Below are 22,598 nucleotides of genomic sequence, written 5' to 3'. Positions count from 1 at the left end.
CAATTATTCAAATTCAGTGTAACCTAACTTCCTGTACTCGACAGTATTCCACAAAACTGGCAAACTAAGTGGTATTTCTTTAATTACATCCATACAATTGGAAATATGCCCTTATAATTGATTACACTAAAAACATTAAATATGCTGCAAACCTTTGCAATATATGTTCTGAATGTGATAAAATAATATTTTATTTAAAAATTAAGCTCTTAAAATATTAACATGTATGCTTAATGGTGGTATGTACTCTAATCATTAGAGTGTTAAAGTATCTTCTCACATTTTAGAAGCAAAGGAGTGACTTTCAGGTGGTGGGAATCCAGCAATGATGTCACTATGCAATTAACTGTGTTCCTGGAACAAACTCACATTTACATGTAAAACTTCATCAAAAGAAAACTTGTTGTCCTTTGGAAGTCCCCCCTCCCCCCGAGCAATTGCTCTTTATTGTGAGGTCAGAAACGGGCCTCAGAATTCATGGCTTTAACTCTTTTAATCATTTTCTCTTGCTGATGGGTTGCTCCATTGCTGAAGGACTCGAGTTTACAGACTGAGAGTATCATCAATATTCAACCTTCTTCCCTCGGTTTTTCTGTTTATCATAGTCTTCCTCAGAAGCTGTTCACTTCTATAGCTTCAAACATTACTTTTATGCTACTTTTTCATTAGTTTTCATTCTTGACTGTTCTCCCTACCTGCTAGATATTTTTACTTGGATTTCCTGGTGTTGCCACAAAATCCAAACCTCCAGAACTCTCTTGTATTTCTTACTTCCAAGAGTTACCTATATCTTGCTGATTACGAATCCTCAGAAACTCAGTCATTGCTCATTTTTTCTTATCCTTCCATTCCTGTCAAAATCTCAACTATCTTCCAAAACTCAAATGAAATGTTACCCATCAAAATACTCTTCCTGGATCTACTTGGTTCAAATAAATCTCTCATTTCTGATAACAGAATTTGGGTTACACTACATTTAGAGCTCTTATATTGTTTGCCCTGTAGTTATATACGTGCATTCCTCTATCTATTCCAGTGACTATAAATTTTCTGAAGGGTATGTATGGTTATAATGAAGTTTTAAATATCTTTGCATGCCCTTAAATGTTGAGCAGAGTACCTTATTTATTCCTTAAATTATGTAATTCTCAAGATTTTGAAATAAATTTCACATTTCCCAAATTCTTTCTTTCTTTTTTTGGTGAGAAAGATTGACCCTGAGTGAACATCTGTGGCAATCTTCCTCTATTTTGTATTTGGGATGCCACCACAGCATGACTTGATAAGCAGTGCATAGGTTCGCGCCAGGACCCCAACCTGTAAATACTGGGCCACCAAAGCGAGTGCGTGAACTTAACAACTATGCCACCGAGCCAGCCCCACAAATCATTTCTTTTGATTGTCACAGGACTTGGTAGACAAATGGGAAAGAAAAGTGAAGACTGGTGGGATAAAAGCACTTTTCCAAGAAAACAGAAGTAGGAGCTGAAGAGAATTCCTTAATAGAATTATTCTGTCAAAGTTTGGTACTTTTTCCAATGTACCTTGCTTCTTGAAAATAAAATGGGTTGCTGATAAGGAGTAACTTCAGTCTTATTTATATTATAGACAAAAAATACAGGAGAGATAATACTATAAACTCATCTAATAATATAGGAAATGGATTTTTGTAACACAGCCATATATGTATGCTAAAAATGTATCTGAAATGTTAATTGCCCAAACGAAAAAGTAGTGAAAGGCTATGAGTAAACATTAACCAAGTGTTTTCTGTTATAGAGAAACTTAAAACTTACTTGCAGAAGCATCCCAAAATTTTATTGATCCATCTGCATGACTAGATGGGAAATAAATTAGTGTTAATTAAGGTATAGTAAATTACAAAACCATAATCATTCTAAATGTACAAAAACTTGAGTCAGTGTTAAATTCAATCCAAAAATACCATTCCAATGAAAACTAATGTATGCTAAACCATTTCTAAGCTCAAAACAATGGTTTATCTTTTAAACAATACATTAAAATCCAAATTTAAAAAGAACAATAATTGCTTAGATTTTACTGTAAGAAGACTTTTTGTGTAATAGAGAGCAATGAAAACTGGCCTGTGGAAAATGAACAATATATAAAATATATAAAATTATATAAAATTGTTTACATAATAAAAAAGATATCTGAGTTAATTTTGATTACATTAAAATAATTTTGAAATGGGTATCTTAGTGAAATTAAAGTTAAGCTTCAAAATATAAAAGCAAATCCTTAAGCCTATCTAGAATTGTATCATTATTTGGTAATAACATAACATCAGTTCTATAAGAACTCATCTAGAAATAAAGAGGATAGGATTCCTCCCAACACATTTTATGAGGTCAGCTTTATCCTGATGCCAAAACCAGGAAAAATATTACTAGAAAAGAAAATTACAAACCAATATCCCTTGAGCATAGATCTAAAAATAGTCAACAAAATATTAGCAAATCACATCAAGAAATATATAGACAGGATAATACATCAAGCCTAAGTGGGGTTTATCAGGAACACAAGGCCAGTTAAACATTAAAAAAAAAATCAATCATCATATTATAATCCATCATACTGACAGATTAAAGAAGAAAAACCATATGACCATCTTAAATGCAACAAAAGCATTTGACAAAAATTCACCATCCACTCATGAAAAAAAACTCAGTAAACTAGGAACAGAGGAAACTTCTTCAATCTGATAAAAGGCACCTAGGAACAACCTACAGATGTTGTCTAACAGACATAATGGTGAAAGAGATGGAATACTTTCCACCTAAGATCAAGAACAAAGGAAAAATGTTTACTCTCACCATCCTTAAACATCATATTGGAGGTCCTAACTACTGCAGCAAGGGAAGAAAAAGAAATAAAAGGAATAAAGATTGAAAAGGAAGAAATAAAATTCTCTATTTGCAGATCACATGATTGGCTATGTAGAAAATCCCAAAGAATTTACAAGAAGGATATCAGAACTCATCTATGAGTTTAGCACAATTGTAAGATACAAGGACAATGTAAAACAATCAATTGTATTTCTATATAATAGCAATGAACATTTGGAAATTGAAATTGTAAGAGTACCATTTACAATAGCACCAAAAAACATGAAATGCCTATATAAAAACTAACACAATTTGTGTTAGATCTGTTTGCTGAAAACTTCAAGATCCTAATCAAAGAAATCAGAGAAGGCATAAATAAATGGAGAGATATAATGTATTCTTAAATTATAAGACTTACTAGATGTCAGAACTGACAGAGATCTCAGTTCTCCCCAGATGATGTATAGATTCAATGTAATCTCAATTGAAATATGCAAAAAAAAATTTTTGTAGAAATAAACTGATCCTAAAATTTATATGGAAAAGTAAAAGAACTAGAATACCTAAAGACATTTAAAAAATTTTTTTAAAAGTTGGAGTACTGAAACTACCTAACTTTAAGTCTCATTCTAAAGCTACCATAAAGTTATTGCTATTGGTGAAAAAAAGAGACATATATATATAAATAGAACATAGTAGATAGTCCAGAAATAGACCCACACACATACGGTCACTTGACTTTTTTGAGAGGGTGGTAGCTGCTAATTGAGTAGCTTTATTTTGTTAACAGCTTTATTGAGATATAATTTACATACCATAAAATTCACCCAAGATAAATGTACAGTTTGGTAATTTTTAGTAAATTTATACAGTTGTCCCATTGACACCATAATCCAGTTTTAGAACATTTCCATCACCTCCAAAAGGTACCTCATGCCAGCATACAATCTGATTTCCCACCCCAGCAGATATCCACTGATCTGGTTTCTGCCTGTACAGATTTCTTCTGTGTTGTTACAATATTTACTCTTCTGTGTATGTATCTTTCATTTAGCATAATGTTTTTGAGGATAATCCCTGATGTTTCATGTATTGGTAATGTGTTCATTTTTATTGCTGAATAGCATTCCATTGTATAGATATACCTCATTTTGTTTACCCGTTTACCAGTTGATGAACATTTGGGTTGTTTTCAGTTTTTGGCTATTACAAATAAAGCCGCTATGAATGCTTTGTATCTTTACGTACTCTAATTATTCACTTATAGATGTAACCAAAAAAACCTATTTTATTACTGAAATTCTGCAGGATGTTGGTCTGAGAATCTATATTCTAACAACCTTTAATTCAGTTTTATTTTTTTATCATGCAGTATTTGACATGCAAAGAACAATATATGTAATATAGATTTAATACATAGAATAAAATTATACTGAAATTCTGTAAACCAATCACGAAATCAAAGAACTAACATTACTAATAACTTGCATCTCCATATGTGCTCCTCTATTTTTTAAAATTGAGGTATAACTGACATAAAACATTATATTAGTTTCAAGTGTACAATATGATTCGATATTTGTACATACTGGTGAAATGATCACCACAATAAGTCTACTTAACATCCATCATCAGACATAGTTACAGAACTTTTTTCCTTGTGATAAGAACTTTATAAAGAGTAGACCTCTCTTAGCAACTTTCAAATATGCAATACAGTATTATTAACTATAGTCACCATGCTGTATTTTACATCCCCATGATTTATCTATTTTATAGTAATTTCTTTCTTTCTTAAGCATTCTCCTAGTTACTATAAATTTTCCACTAGATTCTAGAGTTCTGAGGAAATTGATTCTATTTTTGCCAAAATAATCATTTCTTTAGTGAAAGGCCCAAGTTCTACCCTGACGTTGTAAGTGATGTAAACTTCTGATAATTTAAAGTAAATTTTTAATTTAATTATAACACACATACAGCACAAATCTAAAGATTACAGCACAACAAAGTGTCACAAAGTGAACACATCTGTATCTCTGGATCAAACAGGGAAAAAACTGATATCTTTATAACGCTGAGTCTAGTTAATGACCACAGTTTCTCTCTCCACACATTTACGTCTTTTCCTACTTCTCAAACTTGTTTCACAATTTTCATTGAAGATGTCTTGCATATCTTTTGTTAGGTTTATTTCTAGATTATGTGATTTGTTTGGATGCTATTTTAAATTGTATAATTTTGGAGTTTTTATTTTATAATTGTTGCTAGTATATAGAAATATAGCTGACTTTTGTATATTGATGTACCCAGTGACTTGCTAGTCAAGTTAATTTAAATAGCTGTACATTATTTTGCGCTTTCCACATACATAATCATGTTGTCTCTGAGTAACAACAGTTTATATCTTGCTGTTAAAATAATTTATTTAGTTCTTATTTTCAGTTATAATAATTTTCAGTTCTATAATTTACATTGATTTTTTTTATTGTGGTCAAAAACACATAATGTAAAATTTACCATCTTAACCACTTTTAGGTGTATAGTACAGTAGTGTTATCTAGCACATTGTTGTGCAGCAGATTTTTAGAACTTTTTCATCTAGCAAAACTGAACTCCACATCCATTGAACAACAACTCCCTTCTCCCACCTCTCCCTAGCCCATAGCAGCCACCATCATACCTTCTGTCTTTATCAATTTGCCTATTCTAGGTACCTCTTATAAATAGAATCATGCAGTATTTGTCTTTTTGAGACTGGCTTATTTCACGTAGCATAGTTCCCATGAGGTTCACATGAGACATGATTTGCTTCTTTTTTAAGCCTGAACTGAATAATATTCCATTGTATGTAATATAACATTTTTAAAATCCATTCATCTGTTGATGGATATTAGGGGGCTTCCACCTCTTGACTACTGTGAATAATGCTTCAATGAACATGAGAGCACATATATCTCCTTGATAGCCTGTTTTCACTTCTTTTGAATATGTACCCAGAAGTGGGATTGCTGGATCATAGAGTAATTCTAATTTTACTTTTTGGAGGAAACTCCATACTGTTTTCCATAGCAGCTGCACCATTGTACATTCTAATCAACAATGAACAAAGGTTCTAATTTCTCCACATCTTCGCCAGCCCTTGTTATTTTCTGTTTGTTGCTGTTGTTTTATTGTGCCATCCCAATAGGTGTAAAATGATATCTCATTGTGGTTTTGATTTGCATTTTCCTGACGAGTAATGATGTTGAACATCTTTTCATATGCTTCTTAGTCTTTTGTATATCTCCTCTGGAGAATTACTCATTCAAGTCTTTTGCCCATTTTTACTTGGATTTTTTGTTGTTATTATCGAGTTGTAGGAGTTCTTTAAATATTATGGATACTGACCCCTTGTCAGATATACGGTTTGCAAATATCTTCTACCATTCCAAAGGTTGCCTTTTTACTCTCTTGATTGCTTCCTTTGCTTCACAAAAATTTTTAAGTTTGAGGTAGTCCCATTTGTCTACTTTTGCTTTAGTTGCCCATGTTTTTAGTGTCACAAGCAAGATATAATCGCCAAAGCCAATGTCAGGAAGCTTTTCTGTTTTCTTTTAGGAGTTTTATAGATTCAGGTCTTACATTTAGGTTTTTCCATTTTGAGTTGATTTTTGTATATGGTGTAAGGTAAGGGTCCAATTTCATTCTTTTGCATGTGCAAATTCTGTTTGCCCAACATCATTTGTTGAAGAGACTATCCTTTCCCCATTGTATAGCTTCGGTACCTTTATCAAAGATTTGATCATATAGGTGATGGTTTATTTGTGAATTCTCTAGTCTGTTCCAGTGGTCGATATGTCTGTCTTTATGCCAGTACCATACTGTTTTGATTACTTTGTAATATGTTTTGATTAGCTTTGTATCATGTTTTGAAATCAGGAAGTGTGAGGAGTTTAGCTTTGTTTTCATTTCTCAGGATTGTTTTAGATATCTGTGGTTCTTTGAGATTCCATATTAATTTTAGGATAGTTCTTTTTCTCTACTTCTGCAAAACATGCCACTGGGACTCTGATAAGGATCTGCATTGAATCTGTAGATTGCTTTGGGTAGTATGGACATCTTAACAATATCAAGTCTTCTAATCCATCAGCATGTGATATATTTCCATTTATTTGAGTCTTCTCTAATTTCTTTCATCAATGTTTTGTAGTTTTCATTATACAAGAGTTTTGCCTCCTTGGTTAATTTTATTCCTGAATATTTTATTCTTTTTGATGCTATCGTCAATGGGATTGTTTTCTTAATGTTCTTTCAGATCGTTCATTATTAGCGTATAGGAATGTAACTGATTATTTAGTTGATTTTCTATCCTGAAAATTTGCTTGATTTATTAGTTCTAACACTTTTTTTGTGGAAACTTATGAGTTTCCTACATATAAGGTCATGACATCTACAAACAGAAAATTTTAATTCTTCTATTCTGATTTGGATGTCTTTTATTTATTTTTCTTGCCTGATTGCTCTAGCTAGGTCTTCCAGAATTATGTTGAATAGAGTCATGAGGGTGGGCATCCTTCCCACTTTTTCACCATTGAATATGATGTTAGCTGTGTGCTTTTTATATATGACTTTTGCTATGTTGTGGCAATTTCCTTCTGTTACTAGTTTCTTAAATGTTTTTTATCATGAAAGGATGTTGAATTTTATCAAATGCTTTTTCTGCATCATCTGAGATGATCATGTGGTGTATCACATTGATTGATTCTCATATGTGGAACCATCCTGCATTCTAAAGATAAAACCCACTTGGTTGTGATATTTAATCTTTTAAATTTGTAGCTGAATTCAGTTTGCTAGTACTTTGTTGAGGATTTTTGCATTGATATTCATTGGGGATATTAATCTGTAGTTTAATTTCCTGATAGTATCTTTGTCTGATTTGGGTCCAGGGTAATGCTGGCCTCATAGAATGAGTTTGGAAGTATTCCTTCCACTACAATTTTTCAGAAGAGTTTGATAAGGACTGGTATTAATTCTTCTTCAAATGTTTGGTAGAATTCTCCTGTGATGCCACCTGGTCCTGGGTTTTTCTTTCTTGGGAGGTTTTTTTTTATTACTTATTTAATTTCCTTACTAAGTTATAGGTGTGGGCAGATTTTTTTTATTTCTTTATGATTCAGTCTTGGTAGGTTTTATGCTTCCAGAAATTCATCCATTTTTTCTAGGTTAAACAGCCTGATGGTGTATAATTGTTCACAGTAATCTCTTACAAATCTTTTTTATTTCTTTGGCGTCAATTGTAACATCTCCTCTTTCATTTCTGCTATTTGTTGAGTCTCTTTTTATTTTAGTCTAGTTAACAGTTTGTCAATTTCATCGATCTTTTAAAAAAAACTCAGCTTTTAATATTTTTCCTATTATTTCACTTCTATTTACTTCTGCTCTAATCTTTATTATTTCCTTCCTTCTGCTAATTGTGGGTTTAGTTTTTACTTCTTTTTCTAATCCCTTGAGGTGTACAATTAGGTTGTTGATTTGAGATCTTTTTTTAATGTTGGCATTTACTACTATAAATGTCATAGAGGTTTACTTATAAACCTCTTAGTAGTGCTTTTGCTGCATCCCATAAGTTTTGGTATGTTGTATTTTCATTTCCATTTATCTCAAGATATTTTCCAATTTCCTTGTGATTTCTTCTTTGACCCATTGGTTGTGGGTTCCACATATTTGTGGAAATTAAATTCCAGTCTTCTTTTAGCTATCAACTTCTAGTTTCATTTCATTGTGGTTATAAAAGATACTTGTTATGATTTCAGTCTTCTCAAATTTGTTAAGACTTTTCAAATTGGTTTTTCCCTATTGGTAAAGTGTCATTTCTCTCTTGCCGTTTCATGATTTTTTCTTGGTGTTTAGTGTTTAGAAGTTTGACTATGATGTGTCTTGTTGTGGATTTCTTGCAGTTCACTTAGCTTCTGGAATCTATAGGTTCATGGCTTTCACCAAATTTGGGAAGTTTTCAGCCACTATTTCCTTAGGTACTTTTTCAGCCCTGTTCTTTCTCATTTCTCTCCTCTCTTACTGCACTTCCATTGACACAAAACGGGGAGGGTGTGTGGCTCCTCATTATTGCTGGGCAGTGGTAGGAATTCTGGCTCCCCACATGATCTCCTCCAACACCATGGGTCATTGGTTTCATTACCACCCAGCAGGGTTAATAGTACTAGCTCCCTGTGCAGGCTTTGCACTGAGTCAGAGATTGACACACCCCTTGTGGGTAAGTTGAGGCACTTTGTTACAGCCTGATGAGGGTGAAAGTTTGGGTTCCCCACTGAGCCTTTGCTGGAGTGGGTTGGAGTAGGGCCATAGATTTTTTTCTGTATTGGTTAGCTAGAGTAGAGACATTATTTTCTAAAAGTTTTCTGTCTTGATGGGCTGCCCCTTTCCTCATCCTCTGGCTAGAGAGAGCTAGCTTTTCTTGGGTGTGTTTTGTCTGTGCCCATTCATAGTTCCAGGCTGTTAGCTTCTTCAGCTCTGATTCTGGGATATATGAGACAAAAAGAAAATCCAGGAAACTGACCATCACGTCATTCCTTGGGTCTTGGGGGCCTAGCCAGTCTGACTTCTCTCCATATTTTCCAGTCATTTTATGTTTGTTTAATACATAGTATCCAGGGTTTTTAGTTGTACTTAGTGGGAAGAATAGGGAAAAATACATCTTCTCCATATCCCATAAGCAGAGCCCCTTATTATCTTTTAAATCTCATCCTTATCTGTTACTATGTCTCTGTTTTCATCTCAATATTAGAGCATGAAATGGGTTGCTATAGGAAGTAGTGACATTTCTGAGCCATAAGTTTTGAAGCATACTTTAACTAACCACCTGATGGGGATACAAAGCAGTGACTGCTGGATTTTGCAGGACTCAAGAGATGTTGGTAAGGGCCTTTCTAAGGCTAGTAATGTAAGATTTTGACAGGAATTCTTCCTTGACTAATCTCTCATGATTTTTCTTCCTTTGACTTTCTTCTGCTTTTCTAATCTATATTTAATTATTCTTGTTATAAGTTTGTTTTCAATGGTTTGATTCTATCTTCCATCAAGGTTAGAAGCTGTGTGTTATATTTTTACTTTTACTTAAACTGTCAGTCTGCCTAGAGGACAATTATGGGAAAGTGTAAAAATTGAATGAAATCTTTTTGTTGATTAATTGATAAACTCACAAATCACATCTCACTTACCCAGTAATAATAATTTCTGGATATGTTTGTGTTCCAAGGTTCCAAGCTCCTCCACTGATTGGCCACTCCTAAATAGATTATCCAGGAAGAATTAATAAGTTTTATTTTTTAATTTGAATGACTTATAAATTTAAAATGAAAATATTTAAAAATAATGGTAAAAGGTTCACTTAGAAATAAATAGCTATAAAGTAATGAAAGATGAAGTGTGTAGCTATCTTTTAATGCTTTCATTAAATAATTCCAAATGCATAATTCTATCCCCTTTAAAAATATAGATTTTAACAAATATTACCATTCATATAAAAAATCAAAGAAGTATTTTTAATCATACAAATACAGTGCTGCTACATTTGTCACATTGTCTGTGTACTGCCAAACTATTGTGGTGCCATTTAACACAGAATACTACATAAATTGTGAGCCCTAAAGTTGCCCATCCCAACAGCCCTGTGCAAACAAGAGAAATCATAACAGGGGGCCTATTACAATTCTAAGTATTTGACTCCAGTAGTTAAATATAACAAAATGTAATTTTAGAAAGTTTTTTTTTTTTGAGGATGATTAGCCCTGAGCTAACATCTGCTGCAAATCCTCTTCTTTTTGCTGAGGAAGACTGGCCCTGAGCTAACATCCATGCCCTTCTTCCTCTACTTTATATGCGGGATGTCTACCACAGCATGGCTTGCCAAGCGGTGCCATGTCTGCACCCAGGATCCAAATTGTCGAATCCTGGGCTGCCAAAGTGGAATGTGTGCACTTAACTGCTGTGCCACTGGGCCGGCCACTAGAAAGTTATTTAACAAATGACCTTTGATAATTATGTCTTGTTAACCACTGATTGATAAGAAATGATTAACTAGAAAGAGTTGACTCTTAAAAACTTCTTAAAACATAATCCTTCATCTAAAATAATTAAAAGTTACATCTTATGATTCAAATATGTTAATTTAAATATACCCTAAGTATATAAAAATATATATGATAGATAAGTATACCTTAGGGTATAATTATATACTTAGTATATAAGAAATTTGTATTTCTGCAGGCTTAAAGCTATGCAGCATTTAGGAAATCTGAATTTCAGAAGTTATGTCTTTTATAGATGCCAGCTTATGACTTAGAATTTTTTTCACGTCTTCTTATATGGAAAGTCAGAAAATAAAATAACAGGAAAAAGTATGATCATATGATATGAATACGAATACAATAAAACTTATTTTTAATTGTTACTTTTACCTTATTACTGTATCCTTGTTTTTTATGCTTGACTCCTATAGAGTAGAGTACTAGAATCAAATCTGGCGGGCAATCAGCAAAGTATGCTGTGCATGTAACTGGTGATTCATGAATGTCCATGGGATACGGATTTTCAAAGATTGGAAAACTAATAGATGAAGATAATATATTAGTGTCATTTTGCAATGATAAAAAAATGAAATAACTTTTATAAAACTAACTCTAAAATCTTCTAAATATTAATTATACATTTCACTTGTTTTTTTAAGTATCATAAAACAAGGATCACAGGAACAGAATGCTCTTTTAAAAATATTTATCTAAAAATGTAATATAAATACTTCTACAACTTTATTTGAATAAATTCATTTTCTTTCCCAAAATTCCACAGTTATATCACTTTGCTAATACGGACAGAATGAATTTGTTAAACTGAAAATATTATGCAGCAAGTTGACATCAGTTTATTAAAACATATCTCCTAGGTACTTTCTCTATGTACAATTTTATCTAAATATTTATATATTTATAAGTATTAAAATATCTTAGTAAATTTGACATGTTTTTCCAAGGAAGGTAATACACAGGCAAGTATTTTGTTTTTGTTTTCTGCAGGAGTAACTGGAAAGATGTGAGTGCTAGGTAGTTGTGTGTGTGATTAAATATGTTAAAGATCATTTCCTATGTAAACTAGAGAACATAGTGGACATGCAGAATTATGGGTACAGTAAATTTCATATTCTCAAGCCTATATAATTATAATTTTAAAAAGAGGTATCAGTAGAAAATCAAATTAAGAGATTTTTAGCCATAATCTATTGTGCACTTCTTATGTACCAGGCACTGTAGTAGAGGAAATTGAGTATAATTCTATGCTGCATCTGTTCTAGGTCTGTGTGATCATGTTACTTGTGATACAATGTGTCTTTTTGGGAGGTGGGAAGGGCTTATTAAAAATAATTTTCTCCTCATATTACTAGGAAGTTAGTTCAATCTTCAGAGACTTTGGGCTGTGTGTGTGTGTTGGCAGAAGTTCCTTCCCTCCAATCTGAAATGCTGCAGATGGTATCCCAGATAAGAATAGTAGCATATGCAAAATCAGATGGAAAGAAGGAAGTTGTGTTTGCTTGGCAAGTAGGTTAAACTGGATGGATCAAAGCTTCCTCCTTCAGAGTAGAAATTATCAACATTTCTGAGATTGAAGAATTAGAATTAAAATAAATGGATCACCTTAAAGACCAGATCCACAATTTGGGATTTGATATGCAAGAGCTTACAATGATAGACTCCTGACAAGGTGAACAATATCATGAAAATCTTTGGGGAAATTATTTTAGTATATTGGCAAAGAGTAGGGAAAAAGATATTTAAGAGAGAAATAATAACTAAAAATGTACTATAGGAATTTAGATGTAAAAGTATTGACCGGTTGCTATGGAAATCTAAGTGAAGACATAAATCCAAGAAACCAAGAAGAGGAAAAATTTGTAAGCCCTGACGTTACTTTCATGTAGAGTCCTAAACAGAAAAAAAGAAAGAAAAGAAGGAAGGAGAAATTAATAAATTAATTTGAAAAGGAGTACAAAGCTGCAATTTAATGTTAACATTAAACATAGCTAAAAGGTAACTGTTTGGAAGGAAAGAGAATATATTCAGTTTTTGACACATTAAATTTCTTGTAATAGACAATGAAATGGGAGCATCACATAGATTTTAAAACATGGTGCTGAAGAAGGTGAAATGTTAGATAAAAATTTGCAAACAAAATGTCAATTCACATACTTACATAAGGTAATGAAAAGAATAAATGTATAAAAATAGTAACTTTTGTGTGTATTTTACTACAATAAAAACATTCAAAACAAAAGAATAAATGTATATACTGAAGACAGTGAGCATTAAAGGTAAAGTATAGCAGGCCTTGGAGGATGTTAGACAAGGTATGAGGAACCACCAAATATGGCGCAGAAAGAAGAGTCGAGTACCAGTAAGATCAGAAGAGTACATTGTGTTTGAGTGTGTGTGTGAGAGAGAAAGATTGGCCCTAAGCTAACATCTGTTGCCAATCTTCCTCTTTCTGCTTGAGGAAGATTGTCCCCAAACTAACATCCATGCCAATCTTCCTCTATTTTTATCTGGGATGCTACCACAGTGTGGCTTGATGAACAGTGTATAGGTCTGCACCCAGGATCCGAACTGGCAAACCCTGGACCGCCGAAGCGGAACACATGAGCTTAACCACTATGCCATAAGTCTGGCCCCAGAAGAGTATATTTTAATAAAAGTTACATTAGAAATTAGAGGAAGAAGCATAAATCCATACATGTACCCAAAACTTAATCAAGTTTAATGTTGATAAATAGAGCAGCTAGGCAGAATTCAGTTATGATGATCTTAGGGCCCAAATCCTATATCTCTTTCAAAATATTGAAATGTTATATGCTGCAAATTAGCATGAAAGAGCTTTGGCTTTTATATTTACAAACTACATGGAAAGCAGAACTCAGATTGTAATTCATTCAGCAAAAATTTATTGAGAACTTACTCCATGAGGGGACAAGGCCCCTCCTTCAGGAGGCCTACAGGCTAGTAGGGAGACAATCTTTAAAACAATAATAAATGGAAAATTTTATCTGTGTGAAAGCTATGAAGGAGTGGAATACAGGAGCTATGAGAGCCTTTAATAGGATATTTGACCAAATTATACAGGTAGTGAAAATTTTTTTCCCATGAGGAAATGATGTCTGAATTGAGTCTTATAGATAAGATGCTAGTTAATAAGGAGAAAAAGGAAAGGAAGACTATTCCATGAACAGGAGAGAACATGTACAAAAATTCTACAAATACAAGGGGCTAAAAGATCAGTGAGTCTAGGGCACAGAATGAGGGAAAAATCAGTTTTATGCCTATCGTTTATAATGAAAACGTGCAGCACGAAGACAGTGTTCATCAATTTCAAGGCTACTTTTACTGTCTATGTAAATAAGTAGAAAGCACCACTCTAATACCAATATTTTATATCTATTTCCATTGTCCACAACATAATGAAAAAGAAAAGAAAGTAAAAGAGGGCCTCTATCTTCTCTGCCCTGGAGATCCTGCTCTTCTGTATTGTCTGCTGCAGTAGTTCAGTAATACTTTCATCATGTGCCATTTTCCTTTAGTCAATAGATTTACAGATGGCCAGACAGTACATTGTACAAGTTTTCGTAACAGTTGCTTTTGCTTAGGGAAACAGTAGAAATGTGATCCATTTTGTGTGTCCTGAGTCTTCAAATGCATCTTTCCAAACATTAGGTCTTACCTTTAAAACATCTCACAATTTCCTTAGTGTCCCCTAAACTCTCCTGGTTTAATTTTCATTATTGAACCAAATTATATTTCCATAATTCTAGTAAAGCAATATTCCACATAAAGAAGATTTACCACCTAAAGAATACTAATACCAATTATCTATAATGTCTTCCTCTATTTATTTGTGGATAGAATTTAAAAATAATTAGTATTAATCTGTACATGGATAACTTACTTGCTTTGTGTCAGATCAACTACAATGAGATCTTTCTCCAGAAGTACTACGACAGCATAGGGTTCTTGAAATTCTACAAATAAAAAAGAAAAAATGGAAAAGTTTTCATATCTCACATTTTATAAAAGCACCAAACTTGCACTTCCCTTATCTCTTGTATAAATGTTATTTAAATGATTTGAGAAGACCAAAATGAGCCAAAGTAAGACGTAAAGAGCTCTTTTAAAAAATCTATATTGTGTTTCTCAAACTTCATGTTTAAGACCATTACAGGAAACAACAAAAAAATGAGAAGGTGCATAGCATAGTTAAATATATCTCAATAATCATGAGGTGGTGATAGTAGTAGATTACATGAAGAGAGGGAGCCTGTCACCTCCATCTCACAAACATTTATCTTATTCTTCCATAACCTTCCATTTTAGATCTGAGTTCATGCCTACAAGGAGACATAAGGAAATAGTAGTTTTGCTTCTCTGGGCTATGATACATATTCAACTCCCGATGAGAGCAACACTCCATACAGCAAAAAATTTACTTTCAATTCAATGTAATTTAACATGTACTTAAAGATTGCCTACTATGTGTCCAAGAGTATATATCTCAAAAAAGCAGAGCGTCTAAGGATAGTCTACGATTTTCAAGTTCTTAAAATTCAACCCTCCCTTCCTTTCTTCAATATATTCCAGAAACTATTCTAAGAACAAAAGATATATGGAGAATAAGATTGACAAGGTCCTTGTTCTCATGGAGCTTACATTCTAGGGATGTAGTCAAACCATGAACAAGTACTAAATACATAAGAATGCAGAAGGTAACATGAGCTATGAAAAAAATAAGGATAATGGTATAAGAATGACTTGTGGTTGGTGGGGGAGTGCTAATTTAGTTATAGTGGTCAGGGAAGACACTGCTTTCCACCTATAATAAAGGACTAATAAGGGAAAGCCACAAAGTGTTATTCTCAATTTAAAGAAAAACTATTTACAAAAACATTTTACAGTTTACCTATGTGCCATTTGATTCTTAGCAGCTGGAGCAGGTATTACTATTTTTCCGTTTCATAGAGAAAACTGAGGTCCAAAGAGTTTATGAGATCGGCACACCGTTACAAAGCTAGCAAGTGATAGCGCTGAAGACTTAACCCAGGCCTTCAGACTCTAAACTCCATCCTGTTTTCATTATACCAGCAGTTTCCACTTGCTAATTTAAGAGGTACTTAATCCTAAACTTAACAATCAGTTGGCAAGAATTTTGTTCAGAGTATTCAACTCTTGGATGGGAAACTGGAATAGATGGTTTTCATAGTCCTTCCAGTCCTGAGAAGCTACAGAAACTATTCGTATTTATAAGTCACATGCTATGAGAGAAAAAATAGAAACAAAAAACAAAAAAACTGAGGAGCATGCCCTTGTTTGAGTACATATCTGTGTGATATCTGTGTGACAGTATAAAGTCCTCACAGTTTGCTACTTAAACTGTTCTCAAACTGAGGCTTCCTGCCCACTTCTCCCTTATCTCTTAAAGCTGTTTTAAGTTTTTCAACATTGTTTCAAAACTTTGGGGTTTGGGGTTTGTTGGGGTTTTTTTGGTTTGGTTTTCAGTTTGAAGAAAACAGGGGTTCTATACTACTAGTTGCCTCTTTGTCTTCTCTCTCCTCTTTAGGAAAATCATTGGTTTGGAAGCAATTGACACAAAAATAAAATAGCTGAGACATTGGCACGAATGAGCAAAAGTCATAAATTAGCATTTTAGGTAGTTACATCTATTGTAGATAATGTTGTTTCTTTTCAAGTAAAAACTAGTAGCAAAAGTTTCACCTTTGTAGAAATACTCGGTGTACTGTGGTATCCATTGAACAAAAAGATTTCCTTAGGAGCCAGTATTGGGTTCAGTTCTATGTCTATTATTTATTAACAGTTTGATCTTAGGCAAATTAGTTAACTTCTTTGACATTCAATTTCTTTACCCACTGAAATGGCAAAATAACAACTGCGTTATACTGTTATGAAGATTAGATGTATAGGAAGATGTTTAATGCAAAGCCTGACACATAGTAGGTGCTCAATAGATCCCAACTGCATTACTTCATTTATTAGATTAACTGGTTCATTTTTGAGCAGGCTCAGTTTTTTTAACCCTAGCCCCCAATAAAGTGAACAGCTTTATCATAATTACTACGTCTCTGAAGAGAAATCCACTATTTATAACACTTGTAAAGGACTAGATACAGTTAAATCTAGATGTGAAACTGATGAATTCCAGGTGTAGTTGGTTAGTTATTCTGGGCAATGTGTTCCCCTGAGATAAGAGGATTAGGCATTTGTAGGCTTTGAAAAATGGATTGAATTGTCAGATGTCACAAGTGATTCAGCAATATTAAAAATTGTTAATAAATTTATTTTGTTTATCATATGCATAACATTTATCACTATGCGGCTGTAAAGAAGATTAAAGTTCCATATTTGCTAATATGGAATTATAATCAAAATATACTGTTAAGTGAAATAAAAGTACGATACAGAACAGCACACAGAGTATACTGTCATTTGTAATGAAAAGAGATAATGTATACATACATAAATAAGTACACATAGGCACATGCAATAGATTATTTTGGGGAGAATACATAAGAAACAGTTAACAGTTGTTGCCTCTGGAAGGCCAGTAAGAAAGTTTTCATTATATCCTGTTGTGTATTGTAGGGTTCTTTTCTGGCATTTTCATGTATTATTGTTTTAATTAGCAATAGTTAATAAAGTACATTTATGATTTACTGAGTAAAGCTAAACTATTTCTTCTAGCCTCTTACAAATAAGTTCTATCCTCATTATCACTTCTCTGAAAAACAAAGTCTTGTATATGTGGCTTGGAAGTGATTAGACTTGGTTAGAGAACATTTATAATTTAACATTATTAGAAATTGTCCTAACACCTCTACTGATGTGCAGAAATTTATATATGCAGACACATATAGTGTTTGATCTTTGCAACCACACATTTCAGTTTCTATTTCTGGCATGCACTTCTTCCTTCTCTAGGCTCTTCAATAGGAAGCATTTTCCTAAGCTCAGCTTTGGTCCTCCATTCATTCTTCCTTTGTTCCTTTATCATTCTTTCTCCTAACTCCAAAGAATATCTGTATTCTGATTATTCATAAATATTAAAGACTTTTCTCTCTTTTTCTGTTCTCTAACAACTCTACTGACTCATAATCAGGCTTATCTTTCTCTCTTTCCAAAAACTATTATTACTGAATATAAAAAAATATATTGTTGTCTTTGAGTTATCTATCATGTCACTCCCTAATCCAATTGTTGACCAAATTCAACGAGTTTTCCTCCTTCCATTCCTACAGGCAGCACTCTATTTCAGATCTTGACCATTTTAATGCACATTATCATAAAGCCCTCTCAGCTGGAATCTGGAATTTTAGATTTCAGTGTCTCTCTTCAAACTCACACACTCCTTTTGGGCAAATCTACTAAAAACATTGCCTTCTTTCATCTTATTATTTCCTCAAAATTCCTCTGTAGCTGCCTATTTCCAAATATCTCCAAAAGGTGTTCAATGCTTTCTGTAAATTGATCTCAATCTAGCAATCCTCACAGTTTCTACAACCTTTACTCAATATCCTTTCCAAGGCCCAAGTCATTCTTCAAGGCCTAAATCCTACTTTTTCCATGAAGCTTTGCATGAATATTTCAATCACTGATTATCTGACCAGTCTATAAATTAGTACATTATTTAAACTCTGACCCATATAACTGAGCACTTAAATAAGGTGTTATATTTTTTAAACTTAAGTCACAATTATCTCCTTAATTTGACCAGATTTTGTGATTTGACATCAGAGATCAGTTTCATACTTTATCTGTATTATCAACAAGTCCTTGTAGTAATGAGACTATAGAAGCATCCCATAAATATTTATGACTAATTAACAACACAGGTAATTTATCTGTCCCCAGTAACTCTGGAAATAAAGTGTCACATTTTGATTGTTATTTCATATCAATTTATCCCATCTTTTAAATATGAAACTAAAGAATTTAAAACTATATATGTATAATAAAACTCACAATTTATATATCTTTATAGTTTATAAAGTATGTTCACTTTGGCCTTCCAATAATCAGGTGGAGTCAATATTATTATTCTCTTTCTATAAACAACAAATCAAACTCACAAATGTAAACTGACTTGCTCAAGGTCACATAGCTAGTAAATGACAGAGCTAAATCATAAACCCAAATATTCTGTCTCTAATTCCAGTGTTTTGTCCCTTCTTTGTTACTTCTTGACGATGTAGTAATGTATATACCCACTATGTTGTTTTAATCATAAACTCATATTTCTCTTTTTATGTTTCACCCCTTCTCAATTTTTAGATTTCGTTAGTAAAATATTTCATCATTAAATTCCATTACATGGTTTGCATATAATTTAGTTTTTACCTTTAAAAAAGTATTTATATTTGAGATGATAAAAATATATAAGCATCTCCTCCCAAAGGTCCTTCTGATAATTATACTCAAAATTGAAATAAATCACTAACCATACATCAGCAATCCTAGAATAATCACAGGTGCTGCAGTTGCATCTGAAGCAAAGCCACATGTGAAACAGATGCAGCACCACCAGAGCTACAGATCACTGATATTAGGTAAGTGCTTTAACTTTGATTGGCATTGGAATGGGATGGGTGGAGCTGGTCTAGGAAAGGCTATTAGAAGACCTCAGTCTCCCCAAGTGATTTCACCCCGAGCCCTATCGGACCCTCCCAGCTCAGCTTCCACCATCCTTATCAAAGTTTAAAGCACTTACCTGATATTAGAACCTGAAACTCCAGCACTGCTGCACTACATCTGTCTTACTTCCAGTTTGTCATATAGGTACAGTTGCAGAACCTGCTCCAGCACCTGTAGCTCACAGTGTTGTACCACAGTAGATGTCAACTGCCAAAACTAAAAATATTTAAGCTTAATTTTATAGGAACTTAGCATTTCAAAAATGATTTTTAAACATTAATAGTTTCATTTTAGTTACTTACCATTTGGATAGGGTGTTTCACATAATGTTAGAAATTCAACAATCGGATGATCCATTTCAAGCACTGTAATTGCTTTTCCATGCATGATGGTTAAACTTGGTCTTCTGCAAGCTTTGTCATAGGACAGTCCACCAGAAAATATTATGAATGGTTCACTATATAGGGAAAAAAGCTAATGAGATTGAGAAGTTCTTTAAGCTGACACAATGTCACAGGACTGAGACAATAAAGAATGGGTTTGATGGGTATTATACATAGTGTAATTTGACAGAGTGCAAAAGTCTTTGCTGGCCCAAGATATCTCACCCAACAATTTACTATGCTATCATTTCCCTTTTTATGGATGTACATTCTCACCATTAAAATTACTAATGAATCAGTCTAAAAGTGTTGAGGTGGGGTGGGGGAAAGGCAATGAGGTTGGAGGGAGGTGGACGTACTCAGTGATTCAAAAGGATATCTTCACATACATATTAGTTGGTTCTCCAAATCTAAATCACTACCATTAGAACATTAGGCTATGTTAATTTAACATATTAAGCAGTTGGCATGTGAGGCCCAAAATCTCTAGACAAAAGAGGCAAATTTCAATATGAAATGAAATGTGACAGTGGCAAGCCCAGAATGGTACAAGGTAACATGAAAATTCTATATAATGGAATTTCTATGGAAAAAGGGTTACGATGAAAAGATGGAGGAAACCAATACGTAAGCGAAAGATAATTCACCAAAAATAAATGTGATCTTCTTGATTTTCCCTAGGGCCAGACAGTTCTATTTAGCTTGTAAAACTAACTTCAAACAAAATTTTTAGTCTCTTTTAGTTGCAAGATACAATTAGATAAAAGAATGGGGCTGAGATGACTATAAAATACTATAGTTGCCTGAAAGTTATGAAATAGTTTCATAATTTTTCACTTTTCTCAAATTAATAACTTTATCTCTAGTTATGTATATAAAAGAAAATATGTTATGTGTTGATATGAAGTATTTTCAATAAGTAAATACCAAATTGAAAATACTCTCCTCCAAAAAATTTTTCAAGAAGAACTAGAGACTTCCATTGTCTCAAAATTTTTTAAGAACATATTCTTCTATAAATAATTCACTTCCATCCATCTGCTAAACTGGGGAATCTACTTGTTTCTAGAAATCACTCTATAAGATTTCCCTTTCTCTTCCATTTTGTACTATACATAGTACCAAATATTACCAGTGGAACATTTGCTAATCTTATGCTGGCTATATAAAAACAACGAAACCTTTGTCAAAGTCTCCATCAAAACTTACATACAAAATGCTTGTACTACTTTTTTACTTATAGCTCTGTCTCAGTGTTTTGACATAAATATTTGAGTTGTAAGCTAAATAAGGAAAAATGCTCTATTTTATTTTCCTCGAGTCCTGCATAAGTTGACCTGAGTTAGTCTTGCCCCAGTAATTTGACATAGTAAATTACCAACCTTCTAATGGTGATAATAAGCAAGTTTGTTTTTTCTATAAAATATACACATACCATTAAGAAGATTTCTTCAGATTTAAAAATCATTTCGCATGAAACGAGTATGAGTTTTTGCACTTGTGTTTGTTGTTTTGTTTTGCAACAAAGGTCAAGACTTGGAGAACGTAATCTTTTCATACATATTGAGCTTAACTATCTGCTCCAAATATTAATAAAGATCATAAATATCTATTTTTTCTATGTAAGAGTGGGTGAATTTACTCTCATATCCTAGTATTAATCCAAACATAGGTTAAGAAGCAATTTACTCTCCATATTTTTGTATGCACATTGGAAAATATAGCCTTTCTAAAACTACAGCAAGGAAGCAAAACCTTTTCTGTCCTTGTTATGACTCTGCATCAAAAAACACTGGATCTGAAGATAACTGTTGATATATATGCACGTTTCTGTAGACTACTGAATGACTGAATATGAAGTGATTTCCTCAGGAAAATGCTTAAGGAACCACTCACAGATAATTGCATTAGATATTTAATTATCACATTAAATCCTCATAGGTATTGTTCTCATTTTATTAACAAAATTAAATGACAACTAAGCAGAAAAACCCAGAAGAAAACAGATCTATCAGACTTCAAAGCCTATTCTCCTAAACAGTGGTCTACACTGCCTGTAGTAATAAATAGCCACAATTTACTGAATGCTTACCATGTGGCATATATTGTGCTATGTATATATATAAAGTAAATTTTATGTAATCCTCATAACTCTGTAAACCTCAACCCTGACAAAGAAAGTGCTACTACCCATTTTGAAGATGGGGAACCTGGAATTAATACAGGTTAAATAACTTGTTCAGAGTCAAGCATCTAGTGAGCAGCAGAAAAAGATTCAAATCCAGACTCCAAAGTCCACATTATTCATTTCTAGTCTAATGTTTCTCAAACTGTGGAATATAACTTATTAGGTGTTCTGCAAAAAAGAATTTTCGTAATTTAATAATTTGACAAACACTTGAAAACCATTATATCTCCCTTTTAAAAATTTCTAATTCATGTCATATATTAAAGATTCTGAGAAATTATAAAAAATCAAATTTACTTTTACATAACCCAGAATTTCTCAGATTTCTCAAATTTTTTGATTACAGATTCCTTTTTTCCATGGATACTGTTAGTGATTAAAGGAACACAATTTGGTAAATGCTATGCCACATTAAATGGCCTCCTTTACTATTTAATACAAT

General features: G+C 32.9%; 1 protein-coding gene across 1 annotated transcript in view; it reads right to left on the bottom strand.

The window, feature by feature from the left end:
- Positions 1 to 22,598, bottom strand: part of STXBP5L (syntaxin binding protein 5L) — a 352,935-nt gene that overhangs the window by 142,096 nt on the left and 188,241 nt on the right. The window contains exons 10-14 of the mRNA XM_046659436.1: positions 19,888 to 20,042; positions 14,835 to 14,907; positions 11,306 to 11,453; positions 10,067 to 10,134; positions 1,797 to 1,837 (exon numbers count right to left, since the gene is read on the bottom strand). Of these exons, the coding sequence (XP_046515392.1) occupies positions 1,797 to 1,837; positions 10,067 to 10,134; positions 11,306 to 11,453; positions 14,835 to 14,907; positions 19,888 to 20,042 (485 nt within the window). The remainder of the gene's footprint in view (positions 1 to 1,796; positions 1,838 to 10,066; positions 10,135 to 11,305; positions 11,454 to 14,834; positions 14,908 to 19,887; positions 20,043 to 22,598) is intronic.

The sequence above is a fragment of the Equus quagga genome, chromosome 4 (assembly GCF_021613505.1).
Source record: "Equus quagga isolate Etosha38 chromosome 4, UCLA_HA_Equagga_1.0, whole genome shotgun sequence".
NCBI lineage: Eukaryota > Metazoa > Chordata > Mammalia > Perissodactyla > Equidae > Equus > Equus quagga.
Note: the sequence above shows the minus strand (reverse complement) of the source record. Positions and strands in the feature narration are given on the sequence as shown.